Genomic DNA, 25192 nt, shown 5'->3' on the forward strand with positions numbered 1-25192 from the left:
TTATTCATAGAAAAAAGTTTAATAAGCATGACCTAGTGAACTACGTGGACACGATAAGGCAAGAAGAGAATAAAAAGATACAGGAAGTGGAAAACAGGATTCTAATACTGTGTTTCCCAAACTCAGGTTACCCATGTACTTCTATTATAGTTTGTGCCTTATATTTGTTCCACCTACATTATTACTTAGTTTGTCGATGAATTAATTTTTCAACCATTGATAATATCATGTATGGTACTAGAGTATAAAAAAAGGGGTGATCTGGGCAGACCAGATTAGTAATCAAAGACTCATTTAAAGTAAGGCTTGAACTAGAACGGGAAACACAAATTTGATTTGCATTATTAAGTAGAGTGAGAGGTATTTTAGGAAAAAGAAACAAACTACACAAAGGTTGAATCAGGTATGGTCAAAATATTTTAACTGTTAAAACAACCAAACTAGCTGTCCAGTTACAACCAGGAGCCACAGCTGGCTTCTGAAAGATCAACATAAAGAAAGAGTATAACAGGTAATACCCACCATATTGAAAGAAAGCTCAGATACCCACAAATAAATTTTGGGGGGGTTCCTTCTTTTTATTTAAATTCAATTAATTAACATACAGTGTACTATTAGCTTCAGAGGTAGAGTTCAGTGATTCATCAGTTGCATGTAACACCCAGTGCTCATTATATCATGTGCCCTCCTTAATGCCCATCATCCAGATACCCTATCCCCCACCCACCTCCCCTCTAGCAACCCTCTGTTTGTTTCCTATGTTTAAGAGTCTCTTTTGGTTTCTCTCCCTCTCTCATTTCATCTCATTTTATTTTTCCTGGGTTTGTTTCTTTTACTGACCAGAATCAGGCTGTATGTATTGTTCTTTGATGTGCTTGTTGGAGATGTTCTCAGCCTCCCACAATCCTTTTATCCATTATATATTCCACGGAATTAGTGTCACTGTTTGGGTTGCTTCATTCTGCTGCTAACAATTATGCCTTCTTTTGTGCACAAACTTGAGCACAGGGGGTGGAATTTGAGGGGAAGAGTGTCAGTTTGAGCCCTTGTCAATCTGAGGTGATGGCCTGTTGACTGGCATTGAGCAAGTAGCAGGCCCTGCCTGCTGACTGGGGCAAGAGGGCGGCTGCACTGTGGATTTGGGACCCACAGGCTGATGGCATTGTGTGTGACAGGGACATGGCTGGTTTTGCTTCTAACTTTTGTTTTTCTGGGAAACTCTCTCTCTCCTTCTATTCTAAATGAAAGCCCTGCTGGATAGAGTATTCTTGGCTGTAGATTTTTTCCTTTTAGCACTTTTAATTTATCATGCTGCTCCCTTCTGGCCTGCGAAGTTTCTGCTGAAAAACCCACTGATAGCCGTATGGGGTTTCCCTGGTAGGTCACTGCTTTCCTCTGTAACTCTACAAATAAAATGTTTTTAAAGAATCTCCTGTGGGATTCACAGTACTGATGAGCAGACACACTTTGCTTATCAAAACTTTTTGGGGAGCCATATTAATAAAACTACTTAAAATATTATATTAGAGAAAAGACTATGAGTTTTAATAAAGTGCTGAGATAAAGTTCAGCAGCTTAGCACCATGGGATCCATTTAAGGAACTATAATAATAAAATTCAGTGTGTTATTAAAAAAAAACTTGTATGAAACAAACATAAATATGCTCAAAAATGAAGTGAAAAACCTGTTTTAGCAATATTAAGCTTGATCTGATGAGCTATTAACCTATACCAACCTTCACAAATTAAAACTTGGTTTTAAATACCACTCTCTTTAAAACATCAAAATAATGAAGTTTAAAATTTTGTACTTACCTCTATTAAGTAATTTTGGCTTCCATACATAACATATTGGGGAGCAAGACTGTAAATCATGTAGCTAGTGTGAAGGACAATAAGCAGAAGTATCATGCAAAGAAATAAGAGTGCCTGGGGTCTGGTTCTACCTCTTCTAATTTTGTACAGCTGGAAAGAAAAAAGACAGTAACAATATTTCAGCAATATGCTTTATTTGTAAGGCACTAAGTTCTGCTTGTGTGTTAGAGGTAAGGAATATAGTTCAACCAACCATTTCTTTTTCTAAAATAAATTAAGAATTCTTAATCATTTCAAATGATTACGAGAATGACAGACAATTCTTTCTCTGTAAAGCTTAGTTTTACAATTATGCTTATTTTAAAATCACAGCAAAGCATCTATATTCAAAGGATCCTATAAATGATCCATGAAAAACTCAAGACCTAGAGAATATATTATATATTAGTATTCACCTGGTTTGTTTCCAGACAAATCTTCTAAAATTATGTAATAGCATCTGTTAGAAGTTTATAGGGCTAAGAAGAATTATGAACTACCACTAATGCTATCTAAAGATTACAGGAATGAATATAAACTATAAGTATTAGTAATATATTTGTGGTTTTACATAATATTACTACACAAGAACAGACAAGTCACGCATTTATATATACTCATTTCTATGAAATACTCATGACATCCTCATATTATACTGTTATAAATTCTGGTTTATCATAATTTATATTAATCTGACTGCAAATATTTTCATACATATTTATAATAAAGGGAAACTAAAGTGTGATAACAAATACAATAAGCCAGGGGACTTGCTTCATTTCAATGGCAGAGCACATTTTTATTCTAGCAACTAAGAAATCACCACCTATTTTATTAACAGATTTTAGTACAATAGAGAGTAAAAGAACTCCAATTCTGGATGAGATGACAATATGAACACCTAAAAACTGACATTTCCTAGTTTCCCTTACATCTAGTCGTAGCTAACAGTGATAAAATATTAAACATCAAAAGGAAAGAAGTCTGCTGGGGACTTCTGGGAAAGTGCTGCTTTATTGATAATAAATGTTTTCTTAATGGAACATGAACAGGATAAATGGAGCTGCAGCAGCCATATTACAATCATGAGGGAGAAGCCAAGAGGATTACAGAGATGTTGGACTTGACATTTTTGCACTACAAAGCACGCTAGATCTTTTAAAATTTTCACAGCAAGAAATCTTTTATTAGTTCAAACCACTATTTAACTGGGTTTTCCTTTACTCACAGGTGGAAGTAATCTCTACCTGAATCATCTTCATTTTGAAAAAAAATTTTTTTTAGATTTATTTATTTATTTAGTTGAAAGAGAGAGCGTGCACGTGAGCATGAGCAGGGGGGAGGAGCAGAGGGAGAGGGAGGAGCAGAGGGAGAGGGAGAAGCCGACTCCCTGCTGAGCAGGGTACCCAAGGCCAGGCTTGATCCCAGGACATCGAGATCATGACCTGAGCTGAAGGCAGATACTTAACCGAGTGAGCCACCCAGGCACCCCTTGAAAATCTTAATTTATCTCAAAATGAGTGTGAGAAGAAAATAACCCTTCTCCAACCATATAGCAATTTTAACTTCTAGTAGGAAGGGCCATCCTTTGAGCTACAGTGTATTCATTTGTACTTCAATGTGTTTCCATGCAGCCAAACACTAAGCAAAACAATGTAACTTCTAGACCAGGGTTTCTCAACCTTGGCACTATGGACATTTTAGGCTGGATAAGTCTTTGTTATGGGAGGCTGCCCTGCGCAATCCAGAATGTTTAGTAGAATCCCTGGTCTCTACCCACTAGACACCAGTAGCACCCACTAGTTTTTTGGGGTTTTTTTTTTGTTGTTGTTGTTGTTGTTGTTACCATGGAAGGAGCTGAGATGCCCTTCAACAGATGAATGGATAAAGATGTGGTTCATAAATACAATGGAATATTACTCAGCCATCAGAAAGGATGAATACCCACCATTTGCATCGACATGGATGGAACTGGAGGGGATTACGCTACATGAAATAAGTCAAGCACCCACTAGTTTTAACAACTGAAAATATCTCCAGACATAGCCCAATGTACACAGGGGGCAAATCTGCCCTTTTAACCACCACCACTCAGGCAAAAATCACCTTTATGTTAATGTGAAGTTAAAAGGCTAGTACTTCCTTTTAATATCAAGATATTTACAACTTTTATATTATAAATATAAGTTAACTTGAAGTAATGGAAATTATGTACAAAATTATGAAAAAAATCAAAATAATATATACTTACTCTAACCCAAAAGAACCATATGCCAATATTTCGAATTCCCGCCATTGAAGTAAAAATAAAGTACATAATAATAATTGTTATAAGAATATAATCTAGAGGAAACACCTGAAAAAAATAAAACTTAATTTAATACACAAACAGTAGGGGTTCTAGAAATCGTATAAAATTAACTAAAACTTCATTATTCATATTTGACAAATGTTTAAAATATCAACCCTGATTTTGATCAGGCTACTACGATAATACAAAAAAAAAAAAAGAATCCTCCAAAAAAATAATTACTAAACTGTTACCAAATTGCTTATACCATTATCCTAAGAAAAATCCTGTAACAAATTAAACTAAAATTACATTTGTATATGGAATAAAATACTTCATTAAAAATTAAAAGTAGGAATTGATCAGAAAAGTTCATCTTAGGTACTATAATGTTCCCCAATAAAATTATGAATAAGAGTTCAGCAATATATCAGTATAATAATCTTTAAAGTAATGTATCAATGTGGAAGTTACACATAAATGAAGAGTCAAAACAGCAGAGGGCATAAGCATATATTGCTAAGTATTAATAGTTTGTTAACATAATAATTTGACAGAGTGTAAGAATGTTTGCTGAAGAATAAAATGACTGATTTTATTTTATTTTTTTTTTACTCACCGTTTGTAGTACAGGCAAAAGCATATTCAGTGGATTACTCAGGTTAGCTCCAAAAATTATAAAACCAGAATCTATTCCAGCTGAATGAAGGGCTTTATCCAAACTAAAACAAAAATAAAAATTATAAAGAGCAAATTTATATATTATACTAGCATATTTTCAATTAACTTAGAAAAAATATCATAAGTAAGCATGCAGATTCAACAAGAGTCAAAGAAAACCACAGATAACAAATTAAACATCACTTAAATATCTTACAGATACCGTTCGACTGAAATGGAACAAAGAAATACCGTCTATTAGTTGCACCTTTTTAGTCATTCTGTGAGTTAATGCTGTAGAACACTTCAAGTTAAATAGCTGAAGATGGATAGGCTACACTAATGGAATCAAGTATGGAAACTGTGTAACACCACAGGATGTATGCTTTAGAAAATATGTGTACTATACTTACTTTGACAGGAAGAGAGAAATTATAAACAGCAATGCAACTAAGATGAAAAATATTCCCCAAATAATCTAAAAGTAAAAAAAAATTCATTAAAATATAGTTCTAGAAGTTGATATTAAAAGGGCAAAACCATTATGCTCAATATGAGTTGCAAGATATGACGATGATATAAATAAAATGATTCAAGATATATTTTAATTTAGTATATAATCCTAGACATTTGTCATCTAAATTTTCATTATGAGACTGTTTGACTGAAAACACATACACAAAAGAGACAAAGCGTTTAAAAGTCTTCATTAGTAAGTAAACAAATGAGACTCTGCTAGGTCATATAAAAGGTTTATATTCAGTTACAATGAAATATAAACTTCAAACATGACTGAAAAGTACATTAAGACTTACATACATACCCAAAAAACCAAAATCGTGAAACTCATCAGGTTACATAAACCTGTTACCAAAAAAGGGAACTTGGAACATTTCCCATAGAATTTACACACACACACACACACACACACACACACACACACGTATATACACATATATATACACATGCACATATATACATACAATTTACAGTTTTTGTCTACATGTTTTGTGTATGTGTTTGTGTATATATGTATGTATATGTATGTAAGTGTGTGTGTGTGTATCATACCAGAAAAGTCTGTATAACTGCTACTACTCCTGAAATAGAGTCATTAACAGCACTGAAGAAACTGTCGTGTTAAACAATATTTCTGGGAAGAAATGTATTAAGCATTGTAATTGGTAGAATACATTTCCTTCTACCATATGAACTTTATATTACAAATAGTAGAAAACAAGCAAAACATTTTTAGAACTGGGTCTCTAAGGAATAAAAAAGGGCTGAAATCTACATTAGTAATAATCTAGGTGTTTTTTTCCCTGACATCTTCCTTAAGTTCTAGCAACAAGTAGGCTGAAGAGTCCACAAAGTCAGAACAAAAAAAGAAGATTCTGATTAAGCACAGTTAAGTGTTTTTGGCTTCTCTTTGACTGGAATTGATAGGAATAAATGGATAATATCATGAATGTGAGGGTGTTTTTCATCTTATTCCACATAATTGCTGACTTTATAATTCTGCCAAGATAAATGAAGTAAAATAGTAACACATCATCCTACCCCACATACAAAGACGAATTTTGGAATAAATTTTAGGCTATGTTCTAGGAAATTTTCAGTTCTGAAAGAGTGCCTCTGAAACCACTGGGAAAGAAAATTGGCAGAAGAGGACCAAAAAGGATATAGTCATTACTTGAAATAGAAAACACTGCTTATACCCATTTTACATACTAGAACTTCACATAAGAATTCATTTATTTAAAAAAGGTATCTGGTGTGCCTGGGTGGCTCAGTCCATTGAGCAGCTGACTCTTGACTGTGGCTTAGTCATGATCTCCAGGTCATGGGCTCAAGCCCCACATCACGAGCCCCCTCCCACTTGCGGTCACATACTCTCTCTCTCTAAAAGAAAGAAAGAAATCTTAAAAAAAAAGGTCTGAAGTGACTCTACAGTAACTAAGTTCATTAGTAGAAGGTATAAAGGAGCTTACACAATCTTTTTCTACTAGATTTGAACACCTTTTTTGATACTCAGGTAAACCAGAAGACAATATAATTACACTGCGGATCTTCAACTGAAACATATGATTTCCTAACAGACCGCTAGTAAGAACTAGCTTGTAGCATGAGGGCATATAACTGCCAAATGCCAATTAACAGTACAAAGACATAACACAGACATAGCAGAAGTTAAAATTCCCTTTCCTTGATGTCCATTTTGGGGGGAGAAAAAAAAAGGAAAAAAAAAAAAATCCTGGACTATTTTCCCAATCTGCTGGGATGAATGACCCACAGTTAAACTGTTAATCACAGCTACCTAATAGAATACAGAATAAATGTAAAAAATATAACGTTTATAAAAACCAAGGAAACAACATATATTAAATGAGAACTTAAATTAGCACTTCCAGAATCAGGTCAGTGATGACCACCTTGAACAGACCTAAATATTCTACTCTTAGCTATAATGTCAATTTTGAAATAAAGATTAAACTACAGAGGTGACATCAGTAAAGAGAGAGGGATAAGAACCTCTGAAAATCCTCTCCTCCATAAAAGCAATGAAGAAACTGGCATAAATTGTCAGAATCAACTTTTTCAACACTAGGGGAATTTACCAAAGCCCATTCAACAATCCAAGGACATTTATCCAAGAAAAGTGACTTAATCTCAGTAAGAATACAGAGCATTATGTCATTTTAACTTGTAGTCCCAATCGCTTCTCTCTAGTATATGGTAGCCTTGAAAGATAGCCTGTAAAAGCCAGAAGCCAGCAGCCACCTGAGGAAACAAAGGGGATGAAGCTCTTTCAAAGTCTCATTTCCAGAGAATTGTTATTATTGATTGCTGGGTGATCCCATGGAAGATACCACTTGTAAGACTGTCTGTTTGACAAGAACTGGAGCTCACACAATACAAAAATCTTTTCTCTAGGAGTGTCTATCAAAAAATTACAGGCAACTAATAACATTATGGCCACAAGAACTAGTCTGTAACAGGCAAAAAAATAAACTAACCAAAAAGATTAAAATGGAAACCCAGGAAATGAGATGTCCATAGAGGTTTTGAAAAGTTTCCACACGTTCCTGGGAATGTAGAAGGCCCTATACATGCCCAGGGCTGTGTGCATACTCAACAAAGATCTGAGAAGGTTTAAACTCCCACTTCTGATTAACCTTGAGGCTCTGCACAAGCAGGAGGTGAAGGCTAAGGCTAAGTTGCAAAGTGCCTGCCTGAGTATTGAAGTAGTATCTCAAAAAACACACACTGCCCTTCAGCAAAGATTAGGAGACTTATTGGTTTGAGGTTCAGGGACTGGTTCAATCATTAACCAAACTAATCAAGCAGAGACTTCAGTGACCACATACAACAAAGAATATATACTTCACAGAATTACTTCACAAAAGTCACAAAACAAACAGCATAGCAAACCCTGGGGAGAGGGGGGAATCTGATCTCCAGAGTTACCACATCATAGCATTTAAATTTCCCAGATTTTAAGAAAAAAATTAAGAGACATGTAAAGAAACAAGAAAACATGGTCAACACAGAGGAGGAAAAAAATCAACAGGTGATGTCTTTGAGGAAGCCCAGACATTGGATTTGCCAGACAAAAACTTCAAATCCAGTATTTTAAATGTGTTCAAAGAACTAAAGAAAACCATGACCTAAGAACTAAAACAAATTATGAAAACAATGTCTCACTAAATAAAGAGAAATTATGAAAAAGAAGTGAATTGAAATTCTGGAGATGAAATGGCCATGAACATTTCACTGAAGGGCTAAACAGATTTGAGCAGGACAGAAGAAAAAAAAATCATCAAACTTGAAGATAAATCAACTGAGATGATCAAGTCTGAGGAAGAGAAAGGAAAAAACAATGAAATAAAGTGAACAGAGCCTCAGACACATGTGACACCATGAAACATAATAAGTTCAATAGGATTCCCAGAAAAAAAGGGGGTAAAAGGGCAGAAAGAATAAGAAATAATGGGCAAAAACAAACTAAATTTGATGAAAAATAACCCATGTACCCAAGAAACTCAACAAACTCCAAGAGGAATAAATTCAAAGACATCCACACCTAGACATACATAAATGGAGGGAAGGGCAAATCAGAGATCTTGAAAGTAGCAACAAGGAAGAGACTCATGTAAAACAGAGTCTCAGCAAGATTAACCGCTAATTTCCTATCAGAAACCATGCAGGCCAGAAAACAGTGGGAAAACAATTTAGATAAACCTAGAACAAACGAACAAATTCCAAGACACAAATTACCAAAACTAATTTTTAAAAAAAGAAAATCTAAAGAGATCTATAACAAGAAAACGGATTGAATAAGTTATCAAAAACTTCCCACAATAACAGCCCAGAACAAGATGACTTCACTGGTGAGTTTTACTAAAGGTTAAGAATTAACACTAATCTTTCACAAACTTCCAAAAGAAGAAAGAAAAGGAAGGACGACTTCCCAACTCAATCTAGGAGACCAGTATTATTCCGATACTAAAACCAGCCAAATACATCACAAAAAATGAAAACTATAGACTAATGTTCCTATGACTACTAGAACCCTGAACAAAATATTAGCAAACAAAATCTAGCAACATGTAAAAAGAATTATGTACATGACCAAGTGTAATTTATCCAAGGAACGTGAGGTTAGTTCAACATAAAGAAATCAATCAATATAATACAATGTTTTAACAGAATAAAGGTCAAAAATGCATGATCTCAATAGACACAGAAAACGCATTTGACCAAGTGCGACACACTTTCATTAAAACACACACACACACACACACACACACACACACACACACACAGAAACAAATTAAAAATACATGGGATAGAGGCGCCTGGGTGGCACAGCGGTTAAGCGTCTGTCTTCGGCTCAGGGCATGATCCCGGCGTTATGGGATCGAGCCCCACATCAGGCTCCTCCGCTATGAGCCTGCTTCTTCCTCTCCCACTCCCCCTGCTTGTGTTCCCTCTCTCGCTGGCTGTCTCTATCTCTGTCGAATGAATAAATAAAATCTTAAAAAAAAAAAAAAAAAGGAAGAAATACATGGGATAGTCCTCAACCTGTTAAAGGCATCTATAAAACTCATATAGCTAATTGTATATTTGAATGGTGACAGGCTAAAAGCTTTCCCATTAAAATCAAGGAAAAAGCAAGGATGTTCTTTTTTTTTTTTTTTAAAGATTTTATTTACTTATTTGAGAGAGAGACAGACAGAGAGCACAAGCGGGGAGGAGATGGAGGAGCAGGCTCCCCACTGAACAGGGAGCCCAACTCGGAGCTCAATCCCAGGCCCCTGGGATCATGACCTGACTGCTTAACTGACTGAGCCACAAGTGCCCCAGGATTTTCACTCTTGCCACTTCTGTATCTATAGATATATCTATATCTATCTGCAAATGACATTATCTTGTAGATAGAAAATCCTAAGAATATTGCAATAAAACAGAACAAATAGATGAATTCAACAAGATCACAGGATACAAGATCAACATACAAAAATCAGTTGTATTCTGTATGCTAGCAATGTACAGTCTGAAATGAAATTACAAAAACAATTCCATTTATAATAGCATCAATAACAAAATATTTAGTAAATTTAACCCAGGAGGTATAAGACTTGAACACTGAAAACTACAAAACATTGTATAAAGAAATTGAAGACTTGTATAAATGGAAAGACATCTCATGTTCGTGGATCAGACTTGGTATTTCCAAGATGGTAATATTCCCTAAACTGATCTACATTTTCAATGCAACTTCCATTAAAATCCTAACTGGCTTCTTTGCAGGAACTGGCAAGCTGATCCTAAAATTTATATGGAAATGCAAGGGACCCAGAAGAGCCAAAATAACCCTGAAAATGAACAGCAAAGTTAGAGGGCTCACACTTCACAATTTCAAAACTTACTACAAAGCTACAGTAATTAAGACTGTGTGGCACTGGACAGACATATAGACGAATGGAATGAAACTGAGATTCCAGAAATAAAACTGTACATCTATGTTCAACTTATTTTTGACAAAGGTACCAAGAAAATTCAGTAGGGGAAAGGATAGTCGGTTCAACAAATGGTGCTGGGATAAATGGATATCCACATAGAAAAGATGAAGTTAGATCTCCTACCTCACACCATATACAAAATTTAATTCAAAATGGACCAAGGACCTACATGTAAGAACTAAAACTATAAAATTCTTAGTAGAAAACATAAGTGTAAATCTCCATAACTCGGGATTAGGTTATGGTTTCCTACACCTAAAGCACATGTAACAAAAGAAGAATAAATCAGACTTCATCAAAAATAAAAATGCTTGTGCCTCAAAGAATACTATTCTGGGCCTTTTATCCCCCCACATATGTTTCAGAATCCATTTGTCCATATCCACAAAATACCTTGCTGGGATTTTTATCGGAATTGTATTAAATTTATAGATCAAGTTGGGAAAAACTGACCTTCTAAAAAATGCTGTTTTAGAAAAATAAATACATAGAACAGAAACCAAATTTTTCCTGTGTATTAATCAGATAAAAATCATGTTACTTTCATTAAACCACAATAAAAAGGTAAAATGTTATAATCTCTGAAGAATACTAAGACATTACTTTTGTCAGAGTAAAAATACTGTTAATGCTACTAACTTTATATGTGATGTTATCTAAACCAATGATGAATCAACTGTCTAGAAAATTCTCCATTACCTATAAAGAAAATTTAAGTTCCTCTACTCATTAATAGCATACCATTCCCCAAAATCTCTTCCCTTTCCCTTTTACATTAAGTTTAAAATGCTGTGTTCTTTTTATTTAAATCAGTGGTTCTGAACTGGATAAACCCCCCTTCAAAGGACATTTGACAATGTTTACTAAGAGTCTGTCACAATTTGGGGGGATGGGAGGGGTGGAGAATATTACATCAAGTGGGTAAGAATGCTGCTAAAGGAATGCTGCTAAACATCCTACAATATGCGCTGGAGAGTACTAGTCCTCCCGAACAAAGCATTATTGGGCCCCAAATGTCAAAGGTGCTGAGACTGGAAAAGTCCGATTTAAATTGAAAGCAGTATGAATAAGCTATCATTTCAGCAAAAATAAACGTTTTATCATTCTCTGAAAATCATTTCATGTTTTAAGATGCTTATTAGCTTAAAATGAATCTCTTATCCTAGAACTTAATATTGTCTGACAATGTGAAACAAAACTTCCAAGCACTATAGAAAGAAATAATATAGGGTGAGCTTTTTTTTTTTAAGACACACCTCTTATCAAATTTCATAGGTGAATTTCCCATATCCATAAAATAACTTTTGTGTATCCAGGAATATAACCAAAAACAGTAGAAAGGTGCCACACCTAGAGACTCAAACAAAAGTTATAAATGTAAAATAAAAGTAATTTCTATTGTATTTTATTATTAATGTTACCTTAAATAAAATACCATGTACTGCTTCCTTTTTTGCCAAAAGCAATAGCTGTTGTCGACAATGCTGAAAAAAAATTGTGTGCTTTTGAGGTATATTGAAGGATGTGAGCAAGGGAAACTTTTTTCTATTTTTCCAACTCTTTAATAACAATGAGATTAGGAAACAGGATTCCCTCTTCAAAATTGCTTAGAATCTTGTTAATCGAAGAGTGGCCATGGACCAGTAGCGTCAGTATCACCTGGGAGCTTGTTGGAAATACATACTTTCGGGGCTTAACTCAGGTGGATTGGATCAGTATCTGTATTTTAACGGGATTCCTGAGTACTTCTTACGTTAAAATTGAGAAGCTGTGCCTTAAAAAAGTCATTTAGAATGTTAGATGACTACAATAAAAAGATACCAAGTCAACCCAGGTTAAGAGTTTGAAAAGAGAATTTTGGAATGGAGAACTGGATTTAAAAATTAACCCAAACTGAACTTTCTTCCCTCCAGAGGCCTCTGACATCATATGTCCTTTATAACATAGCGAATGGCCATGGGTCTCAGGCCCCTAACTCTAGATAGCACATCAATTAGTCTTCAAAACTTTCCTCATAGGTAGAAGGTAAGAACACATGATTTTCATTAGCAAATCCTGATAGGACATTATAAGTTATAGTTCTATGAAGAGAATTAAGTTTTACATGTTGCAAATGTTCTACAAAAGTTTTTTTTAAATAGTACAAAGATCAGTAATATTCAGCTCTGGCTATAAATTATTATATTGCAGAGAAAATATTTGCAAAATATTGCAAAAAAATTATTATCATTGCAAAGATTCTCATGGTGATTTGTCAGTGTAGTACCAGCTTATGATACTTGGTCATGGTTACAATTTTCCTTATATTAGAAGCAATTTCTTCAGTTTAATACTATTCTGATGGAAGAGACTTTCACAAAAATTGACATTAAAAATGGAAGTGGTAAAGATAATGCCAAAAATTGGGGGAGATCTAGTAAAAGCTAAGGCCTTAATGCTTTGTTTTGACATAATTTCAGATATATGAGAAAACTGCAAAAATTGCACAAAGAATTTCAGTATACCTTCCAACTAGATTCTACAAATCTTAACATTTACCTTGCTTTACCATTCTCCATCTATCTGGCTGAACTATTATTTTTGAGAATGAGTTGCAGAAATACACTTTAATACCTATTCTCTAAAAGCAACCTCTTTCACATTATCACATTTCAATTCTTAAAATCAAGAAATTAATGTTGACAGAATGCTATTATCTAATCTACAGACCTTATTCAAATTTCAATTGTTCCACTAAAGTCCTTAATAGGAAAAAGTTTTGTTTTTTTCCTGGTCCAAAATGAAATTCAACATTATATGTTGCTTTTGTCTGTTTAGTGTCCTTTAATTTGGAACAGTTCCCAAGTCACTTTAATTTAATGACCTTTAGATTTTGAGGAGTTGAGGGCAGTTATGTGCATTGTCCTTCAATGTGGGTTGCTTATTTCCTCATACTTAATTCAGCTCATGTACTTTTGGCAAAAATGACAGAGGCACAATCATACCTATTGTCCCATTACTGATGAACTTAATTTGGATCAGATGGTTAAGGTGGTCCTGGTCATGTTTCTCCACTGTAAAATTACTACTGTCCTCTTTGTAATTAGTAAGTCTTGTAGGGAAGTACTCTGAGATTATGCAAATATCCTGTTCTCACCAAACTCTCACCTTCTAATTTTAGTATTCATTCATGTCTCTTGCAAGAAACAGTATGTGGTGTTTGCCAAGCACTGATTTTCTGATATTCATTCTACACTTATTAGAATTCCACTGTAGGGAAGAGCTTTCCTTTCTCCATTTACCTATTTATATCAATACATTCATATATTTTGATACTTAAATGGTCCCAGAGTTAGGAAGTGGGAGCCCCTTTAAGCTGGTTCCTTTTATCATACACCAGCACATCCTCAGCACATCCTCTCCTTCTGACATAAGCAGGTGTGGGCTTATATACTTTCCTAGCACCAGTCTCAGCATCAACCATTTCTGCAATCTGCCCTGTTTTCTTTCAATGAAGTTAGTGTTTTGTCTATTCATTAAAACGTACACATAGAAATTATAGTAACTGGTCTGTTTTTCTTCTCTGATTATTTTCTGCTTTTATGTTTATTTTTCTCCTTGTGTTTTCTTTTGGTTTACTTTGCTCCTTTGCTAGCCTTTTGTGTTTGGAATTTAGTGTGTATATTTGTATCCTTTTATTTTTATTAATAAATGTGTTCATGGCTTTGAGTTTCCTGATCACTGTTTTAAACGTACCCCATAGATTCTAATACGATGTTCCCATCATTAATTTTTAGAAATTCTGCAATTCGTTTTTCTACTTTCCTTTCACCCAAGAGCTGCTGAATATAAGGTTAATTTCCAAGCGAAAAGTGCCTTAGCTTATTGATTTTGTTATAATTTCTAGTTTTAATGCTGCACTGCAATCAGGGAAGAGTTGTTTGTAATACATCTACTCTGCAGAATTCATTGACAGTTTCTTCATGACACAATATATGATCAATTTAGTGAATGTTCCATGTGCACTTGGAGAGAAGGTGTAGTCACTATTATTGGGATGTAAAGTTTAAAAGTTACAATACACCTTACTAATTCTATTTAGGTCTTCTATAATCTCACTCAGTTTTGTGCACCTCAAATGTCTTACACTGAGTATGGTGTTATGTTATTCTCGTGCTGTTAACATATTTCAATCTATGTCTCCTTGACTCTCTCCTACTTCTTGCTTCATAAAGTTTGTTACCATGTTCTTTGGTACATACTTATTTTTATCTTCCTTGTAACTTGTGAATTTTCATATTAACAAGTATATTAGTGTTCTATTCCTACACTGACGAACTACTACAAATTTAGTGGCTTAGAACATCTACTTCTTATGCTGTAGGTCAGAAGTCTGGGCGTAGCACCGTTCTGCTGGTTCTCTGCTTAAGGTCACACAATACCAAGTTGTCAACAGAGCTGTATTCCCTTCGGGAAGCTCTAGAGAAGAATCACTTCATGCTCTTTCAGATTGTTCACAGAATTCAGTTCCTTGAGGTGACAGGGCTAAGATCTTTATAGTCTTCGCCGGCTATTAACTGAGAGCCTCTCAGTTCCTTAAGCTGCTTGCATTCCTTTTTACACTGCCCCCTCCATCTTCAAATTAGTAACGGCAAGTCAAGTCTTTCTCCCATTTTTACTATCTCTCACTTACCCTTTATACTACATCTCTCTGACTCAGGCCAAAAAAGTTCTATGATTTTAAGGGCTCATGCTATTAGACTGGACCCACCCAGATAATCCAGGATAACCTCCTTAAAGTCTGTAACCATAATTGCATCCGCACAGTCCATTTTGCCACTTCATGTAACATACTAATGGTTCCATGAATTAGGGAATGGAAATCACTGGGGGAGGAGGAAGGGATTCTGACTATCACAAAAAGTATCCTTTGTTGGATTTAATGTTTTTAGGCTTGAAATTCTACTTTATCTAACATCAAGATCACTATGTTTTCTTATTATTTCCATATGCCTAGCATATATTTCAACACACATTTTTAGCCTTTGTCAGTCTGTTTTAGGTGGCTCCTTTAAACAGCATATAGTTAATATCTTGCTTTATGAAGAAAATGAAAATTTTTCTTTTAATAGTGAATTATGTCCACTCATATTTATTGATATGCCTGAACACTAATCTCAACAATCTTAATTGTCAGAATTGCGTGTATATTTCTTGTGTATCTTACTTAATACGCGTTCTTCACTCCTTTAAGTTCCTTTTTGTCAAGAAGGTTTATACTTTTTAGTGTACTTCAATTCTCAAATGCCCTTAGCCCGTTTTCTTATTTAGCCCTTTGATACAGAGTTGCTTAGTTTTTATGTATCCAACTCCCACCTAACTCCCCACACAGTAATCTATGAGAAATCCTACTTCTCTTTCTCCCTTCTTAATTGCATGATTTGTTTCAGCAGAACATATAGTATGTTTATACATAGTCACACCCTTGCCCACATTCACAGATCTGCAATATTTAATATTCACCTTTATTTCTTTTGCTGATGTTTTCCCTCTTACCTCTTGGTTGGTTAGAGCTTGGCAATTAGTGGATTTCTCGAGAGCACATGGGTCCAGAATTCCCTGAGTTTTTAAATGTTTAAAAACTGTTTTTCTAGAAGATAGTTTGGCTAAATATGAACTTCTGGCTTCATACGTTTTCACTGAGACTTTTTTTTAATGTTCTCCACATTCTTGCCTTGATCATGTTTTTTGAAAAGTCTGATACTATGTTGCCCTTGTAAAGTCAGTTGATTTTTTTACTTGGAAATCCTGAGGGCTTATCTTTAAGTCAGTGTTACTAGGAAAATGCACATGAATTTTCCCAGGTACAAGGTGGCTATTTCAATATGTAGATTCATGTCTATTTGTACGTGGATTTTTTGGAATAGGACTTTAAATATTAGTTCTGCTAATTTGCTTTGGTTTGCTTCTGCAGGGACACCAATTAAACCGATGTAGTTTCTCTTTCTTTTCCATTTCAGCACTTTTTGATCCTTTTTATTTCACCTTGTTTTCTTTCCCTTGGTTGTTTCCTACCTTTCTTCAATGCCACTTACTAAATTTTATTTGAGTCTATTCTCCTTTGAACACCCTGTAATTTTGTCTTCATTTCTGAAATTAACTGCGTTTTCCTCCCATTTTTTCCCCACAGTCCACCTCTTCATTTCTCCCTGGTTTTTGGCCATTTGTTTTTTGTTTCTGTTTTTTAAATAGTGGTAAAAGATACATAACATAAAATTTACATCTTAATCTTTTTTTTTAATGTACAGTTTAGTAGTGTTAAATACATTCACATTGTTGTGCAACCAATCTCCAAGAATTCTTTCTATCTTGCAAAACTGACACTCTGTACCAATTCAACAACTCCCCATATTTCCCTCTCCCCAACCCCTGGCAACCACCATTCTTTCTGTTTCTATGAATCTGACTACTCTAGATACCTCATATAAGTGGAATCATACAATATTTATTTTTTGTGACTAGCTTATTTAACTTTTAGGGGGTTTCAGATCAATCTTAGGCCTACCTCCAAATCTCTTCTCTCTCCCATGCAATTTTCCCCAAATTATCTTTGTTTAAACACAAAGTTTTACAGTAAGAGCTGGAGAGAACACTTGCTGGATGTAGGGATTTTTTGTTTTGTTTTTACTTACAAGTACAGTTGATTCTCATTTGCAGATTCTGTATTTGCAAATCCATCTACTCACTTAAATTTATTTATAACCTTAAAATCAATACTTGGGGCACTTGTGGTCTTCTGGGATATGTGCAGAGTAATGAAAACTCTAAGTCATCTGATGTGCAAGTTCCCAGTTTGCACAAGGCAATACTCTTTCTTATTTCAGATTTCATAGTGTAAACAAGTATCCTTTGTCTATTTATGTTACATTCTTTGCACTTTTGTGCTTTTGTGTTGGTACTTTTGCTCTTTCAAACACCCCCCAAGCATAGTGCTGAAGTGCTGTGTAGTGTTCCTAAGCCTAAGAAGGTTGTGATTACTGAGAAAATACATGCGTTAGGTAAGCTTTGTTCAGGCATGAGTTATACTGCTGTTGGTCTTAAGTTCAATGTTAATGAATCAACCACATATATTAAACAGGTTGCTCTTCAACACAAACACAAAAAACAAGTTATGTATTGATCAGTCACTGACTTCCAAGTTTTTCTATACACTTGAGTTTCATGACTGTACTAATATAAAGATTGGTTAGGTTGCTTACAAGTGGGTTTATTCTTGTATGAACTTCAATATCCATACCATAAAGTTACTGGCAATCAAAAGACACTGTACGTTACAGGAACTTTAATATACAATTACTACCAACCTAAACCTTCAAATACATCTTAAGAAGCACCTACACTAAAATATATCTCTCAAATAGTGATCAAGTAAAGGTCTGGAATGCACACTTATACTTCCAATAAAATATTTAATAAGACTTCTTTAAAGTTAGAAAGTGCCAGTCTGTCTTTGGACATACTCAAAAAGTATGGCCTAAAACAAACCACCACCACCACAACAAAAACATACATGCTTTTTAAGTATTATTCTGAGAAAGGAAATCTGCTACATCTTTAAAGATAATTCATAGTAAATTTCAAAGGGTAAAATGACATGACAAAAATATTAATAAAGAAAAATTAAAATATTCCCACACCTTCAAAACAATGCACTGTGTACGATGAAATTATTTTTCACTGTTTGCTTACCTTATGAAATTTAGTTGTGTTTATGTTTGTGTATGTGTTGGGGGGTTAGGAGATTAGTGGGACAAGCAGAAATAAAAATTTTCCCAGTTCTTTATTACGGGTCTGATTCAAATAACAGAGCCAAAAATAATAAAATCCTTAGGAATAAATTTAAACAAAGAGACAAAAGATTTACACACGCTGAAAACTGCTGAAAGAAACTCCAGTAGACATAAGTAAATGTAAAGACATGCCATGTTAATGGACTTAAAGCCTTAATATTGTTAAAATAACAATATCACTGAAAGTGATTTACAGAATCAACACAATACCTATGAAAAGTAAAAAGGTGTTTTTTGCAAAGGTGTTTTTTTTGCAGAAACAGAAAAACCCATCCTAAAATTCATATGGAATTTCAAAAAACCCCAAATAGCCAAGACAATCTTTCAGAAGAAAAACAAAGTTACAAGACTCATATTTCCTTATTTCAAAACTTACTACAAAACTACAGTAATCAAAACAGCTTGGTACTGGTATAAAGGCAGATATATAACCAACGGAACAGACCCCAGAAATGAACTTTCCCATATATGATCCAGTGATTTTTGACAATGGTGCCAAGACCATTCAATGGGAGAAAGCCAGTCTTTTCAACAAAAGGTGCTGGGTAAGGGACATCCAAATGCAAAAGAATGAAATTGGACCCCTACCCTTAACCATACACAAAAGTTAACTCAATATATAAAAAGACCTATTGTATGTATGTACCACATCTTCATTATTCAGCCATCAGAAAGGATGAATATCCGCCATTTGCATCGACAAGGGTGGAACTGGAGGGGATTATGCTAAGTGAGGTATATTAAGCAGAGAAAGATAATTATATGGTTTCACTTGTATGTGGAACAGAAGCAACAGCACGGAGGACCATAGGGGAAGGGAGGGAAATCTGAAGGGGGAGAAATCAGAAAGGGGGACTGAACCATGAGAGACTATGGACCCCAGGAAACAGACTGGGTAGTTTCAGAGGGAAGAGAGATGGGGGAGGGGGTAACAGGGTGATGGGTATTAAGGAGGGCACTGTTGTGATGAGCACTGGGTGTTATACGCAACTATTGAATCACTGAACACTACATCAAAAACTAATGATTACTATACAGTGGCCAATTGAACGTAAAAAAAAAAAGATCTAAACCTAAGAGCTGAAGCTATTAAACTTTTAGGGATAAAAAGGGGGAAACTGGACTTGGCAATTATTTTTTGGATAGGACACTGAAGCATAGGCAACAACAAAAAACATTAGATAAATTGGACTTCATCAAAATTAAAACCTTTAGTATATCAAGAACACTTTTAACACAGTGAAAACACAGCCCAAGATTGGGAGAAAATCTTTGCAAATCATATATCTGATAAGGTATTAATATTCAGATTATTAAAAAAAATCTCTTACAACTTGACAATAAAACATAAATAATTTAAAAACGGCCAAAGGACCTGAATGAACATTTCTCTAAAGAAAATATACAAATGGCCAATCATCAAATGAAAAGATGCTCAACATCACTAACTATTAGGGAAATGCAAATCAAAGCTACAATGAGATATTACTTCACAACCATTTGGTTATTATCAAAACAGCAAAAAATTAAGTGTTTGCAAGGATGTGGAAAAATCGGAAGCCTTGTGCATTTCTAGCAGGAATATAAAATGGTACAGCCACTGTGAAAAATAGTTTGTAGGTTCCCCAAAAAGCTAAACACAAAAGTGGAATATGATCCAGCAATTCCAAGTACATACACAAAAGAACTGAAAGCAGGGACTCAAACAGACACTTGTACACCAGTTACTACGCAGCATTCATCACCATAGCCAAAAGTTGGAAACAACCCAAATGTGCACCAACAGATAATGTGAAATATACATATAATCAAATATTATTCAGTCTTAAAAAGGAATTAAATTTTGATACATCTACAACACAGATGAATCTTGAAGACAGTATACAAACTGGAATAAGCCATACACAAAAGAACAAATATAGAATAATTCCACTTATATGAGATACCCAGAATAGGCAAATATATAGATAGATAGATAGATAGATAGATAGATAGATAGATAATATATATATATAGTAAATATAGTAATATATATAATAAAATCAAAAATTGTGTTTAAAACTTAATGAATCTATAGGTTACCCAGGCCAATTAGCTGTAAAAGCTCACAGAATGCCCTTCTGTCTGGGGAGAATTTATTCAAGTATTTAATTAACATTAGACTGTATGCTTAGAAATGTGTTCAGTATTATAAATAAAAATTGTTTTAAGGAGCCATTAACTTATTCTAATTAGATGCTTAGTTTTATAAATGTCTACAACACGAAACTGATTTTTTCCCTTGAGTTCTATGGCAGCATTTAGGAAGCTGAAAAATCCTATATATAGAACTATAACAATGGCAGTGGCAGTTTTCTGAGCTGTTTACATCAAAAGGTACTAACACTACATGCATTATGTCTTTTCATTCCCATAACAAAAATAAGTATATAACTCCATTATAAGGATGAGAAAAGTTAAGGTTTAGAAAGGTGAAGTAACGAGGCACCTGGGTGGTGCAGCCCGTTAAGCGTCTGACTCTCAATTTCGGCTCAGATCAAGATCTCAGGGTCAGGCTCCAAGCTCAGCAAAGGGTCTGCTAAAATTTCTCTCTCCCTCTGCCCCTCCCTGCACTTGTGCTCTTTCTCTCTCAAAAATAAATAAATAAATCTTTAAAAAAAGAAAAAGAAAAGTGAAGTAACAAGTTTACATAGCTGGTGAGGATCAGAACAAGGATTCAAAACCAGATATATGTGACAGCAAAATCCATGCCTCTGAAATCAGGTATGCAGGGGCACCTGAGTGGCTCAGTCAGTGAAGTGTCTGCCTTCAGCTCAGGTCATGATCCCAGAGTCCTGGGATAGCGCCCCACATTGGGCTCCCTGCTCAGCAGGGAGCCTGCTTCTTCCTCTCCCTCTGCCTCTGCCCCAACCCCACCGCCATCCGCTTATGCTCTCCCTCTCAAATAAATAAAAATCTTAAAAAAAAAAAAAAATGACGTATGTATTGCCTATAAAATACATGGCAATGTGAAATCACAAGATCAGTAGGTATCTCATGGGGAATCTAACCTTAAGAAAAAAAATTATAATATTTTCTCATAAAAAATTGTATAATTACGGAACTCTGAATTTCTGCATTTGCAAAAATTTAAATCTAATACATTTTAAAATAAAATAAACATGGATTAGAATACAAAGTAAAAGGCAATACTAACATAAAATTTTCCAATAGAGCATAATTTCAAAGAAATTTTCTATCAAGAGCTTCTCACAGATCTTAAGTCACCTCCGGCATGTGCTGAGCAATGCAGAGGAATGACTGGGCCTGTCTCTACCTTCTTCCATTAGGACTATTTGGATGCTAATGTTTAAGAAGCACTAAGAGCATGTGGCTTTCTATTTCTGGATTATATCAACTGTGCACAAACACAGACTGATAAATAAATAATTTTCATAGTTCATCTGAGTAAAAAAAAGCACTGCTTATCCCTTCACATTCATGTTAAACCCTCAATTATATAACAATAAATTTATATCCCCAGAGTTTTCCTTCAGGCATGCCTATTACTCCTGTTTCTAATTATTCCTATTATTCCTAACGGGCCCAGAAGATGAAAGATAGGGAAGAATTTAGATCCATATTCAAGAATAATACATTTATATAACAAAAAGAATAAGTGGGGGCGCCTGGGTGGCACAGCGGTTAAGTGTCTGCCTTCGGCTCAGGGTGTGATCTCAGTGTTCTGGGATCGAGCCCCACGTCAGGCTCCTCCGCTATGAGCCTGCTTCTTCCTCTCCCACTCCCCCTGCTTGTGTTCCCTCTCTCGCTGGCTGTCTCTATCTGTCAAATAAATAAATAAAATCTTTAAAAAAAAAAAAAAAAGAATAAGTGGTAGATTCATTGTATGAGAGGTTTTAGCCAGTGCAATAAGAAAAAAAAAAACCCTTGGAACTCTTAGATTGAAAAGGAAGAAATAAAACTGTCTTTTAGCAGCTAACATGTTCATGTACAAAAAAATTCCTTAGGAATCTATAATAAGGCTACTAGAAGTAATAATTTAGCCAGGTTGCATGATCTGAGATCAATGTACAAAAACAAATTCCTACATACTAAGAAGCCAATAACTGAGAATTGAAATTAAACAAAATCATGTGTAACAGTAGAAACAAAAATATAAATTTATCAAAATATTTGAAAGACCTCTATACTGAACTTACACAATGCTGCAGAGAGAACTTTCAGATATCATAAATAAATGGAAAGACCTCATGTTCACGGATTAGAAGATTCAGTACTAAGATATTAAAGCCGACACCCATCTGGTCAGTCCAGAGGAAAGAATGAATCCTACCATCCCTGGGCACAGGTGGACTGGCCAGGAAACCAATAGGAATACCACCCCACTAGCTTATAAGTAAAGATATAATCACCAAATGTATCTAATGAAATTTTTAACATAAAGAATAAAGATTATTTTTCAGATTCCAAGTCTCTTGAGATGGAAAAGACCTCTGGGGGACCAGACAAAGCAGTACCAGAGCACCTGCTAACATGGGCCTCCAACCAGTGGGGTCGACCTTCTCAGGAGGCCCCTGCCCCAAAATTTGCCTTTAAAAACCTTCAGTTGCAAGCCATCAGGTAGTTAGGTCTTGACAGCATTACCTCCCTGTTGTCCTGGGTGGTGCTACACCAAAAAACAGCCTTTCTTACTTCACTGCCAAAGGCTGATGTCAGTTTTTACTGGCTTGCTATGCTTCAGGTGGACAAACTCTCATTTGGTTCAAGCCTACAATATCAATTCTCCCCAGTAGAGATCCCAGTGGGTGTTCTGTAGAATTCTAAGTTGATTCTAAAGTTTATACGGAAATGCAAAGGATCTAGCATAGATAAAACAATATTGAAAAAGAAAAACAAAACTGAAGAATTTATACTCCTTGATTTCATGACTGATTGTGTAACACACCAGTAATCAAGTTTTATCATAAGGACATATAAATCAATGGAGCAAAAGAGAAAGTCCAGAAATAGACCCACACATACACATGATCAATTGGTTTGACAAAATACCACGGAAAGTCAATGAGCAAAGAACAGTCTTGACAAAAATGCTGCTGAAACAACTGAATATCCATACAGAAAATAAACCCTTCAGTCTTATCATCCCACAAAATTAACTTAAGATGGACTACAAACCTAAAATATAAGAACTGAAACCATAAAATTTCCACAAGAAAACATAGGACAAAATGATTGCAATAAAAATTTAAGGAACATCTCTTTGAATGACAGTTTAAGAACGCATAAAGGCAAGCTATAAAGAGACAACATTCACAATACATATATTTGACAAAGTACTTAATGCAGAATAAAGAATTCCTATAACTCACTCATAAACAATTTTTAAAAAGGACAAAAGATTTACACAGGCATTTTAAAGAAAATACACAATAAGAATACAAAGAATGCTCAGTATCATTAGTCACCAAGGAAATGCAAATCAAAAACCATAATGAAATACTATTATACATCCATCAGAATAACTATTACAAAGTTAACAATGTAAGAGTTGACAAGGATGTGAAGCAATCTGAAATCTCATATTGCTGCAGGAATGCAAAATGGTATAACCACTTTGGAAAATACAGTTAAATGTACGTTAAACATTACACCCAGAAAATCTACTCCTATTTACCCAAGAAAAATGAATGAAATGAAAACACACGTCTATATCAGATGTTCACATCAGCATTATTCATAATAATCTCAAACTGGAAATAACTCAGATCTCGACTAAAAGGTGAGTGGATAAACAAAGTGTGACATAGACACACACATCAGGAGGCTACCCAGCAGTAAAACAGAATAAATTACTGAAAGAAAACATGCACCATGGACAAATCTCAAAAGCATTTTGTTGCACCAAAAAAGCCAAAAAAAGATTATACTACACTCTATGATTTCATTTACATGAAATTATAGAACACATAAAACTAAACTATAATGACAGAAGGACATCAATGGCTATCTGGGGTCTGAGTTCAGTGGGACAGGGGAAGACGTCAAGTAGCTTTTTGGATTGATGTGGATCTTCCATTATCTACATATCTGTATTTGGCAAAAATCAATCTTCACACTTAATAAAGTTGATTTAAAAATCCCTCTAAGCATAGGTTCAATGAAATAGGACAGAGCATGTTTAATTCAAGGCAGCTAATGATAGACCATGTTATAAATATTTATAAAGAAGCCATATAAAAAATATAGAATTAAGATAAGGTTGAGGAGATTAAAAAAAGAAAAAAGGTTGGGGCGCCTGGGTGGCTCAGTTGTTAAGTGTCTGCCTTCGGCTCAGGGCGTGATCCCAGAGTGCTGGGATCGAGCTCCACACCAGGCTCCTCCACTGGGAGCCTGCTTCTTCCTCTCCCACTCCCCCTGCCTGTGTTCCCTCTCTCGCTGGCTGTCTCTCTGTCAAATAAATAAATAAAATCTTAAAAAAGAAAGAAGAAAGAAAGAAAGAAAGAAAGAAAGAAAGAAAGAAAGAAAGAAAGAAA

The 25192-nt window shown here is 34.8% G+C and overlaps 1 protein-coding gene across 1 annotated transcript in view; it reads right to left on the reverse strand.

The window, feature by feature from the left end:
* LMBRD1 (LMBR1 domain containing 1) overlaps nucleotides 1–25192 on the reverse strand; it is a 114796-nt gene that overhangs the window by 25689 nt on the left and 63915 nt on the right. Inside the window, exons 9-12 of the mRNA XM_008684898.2 lie at nucleotides 5218–5282; nucleotides 4764–4866; nucleotides 4106–4210; nucleotides 1816–1965 (exon numbers count right to left, since the gene is read on the reverse strand). Of these exons, the coding sequence (XP_008683120.2) occupies nucleotides 1816–1965; nucleotides 4106–4210; nucleotides 4764–4866; nucleotides 5218–5282 (423 nt within the window). The remainder of the gene's footprint in view (nucleotides 1–1815; nucleotides 1966–4105; nucleotides 4211–4763; nucleotides 4867–5217; nucleotides 5283–25192) is intronic.

The sequence above is a fragment of the Ursus maritimus genome, unplaced genomic scaffold (assembly GCF_017311325.1).
Source record: "Ursus maritimus isolate PB19 unplaced genomic scaffold, ASM1731132v1 scaffold_29, whole genome shotgun sequence".
Lineage (NCBI taxonomy): Eukaryota > Metazoa > Chordata > Mammalia > Carnivora > Ursidae > Ursus > Ursus maritimus.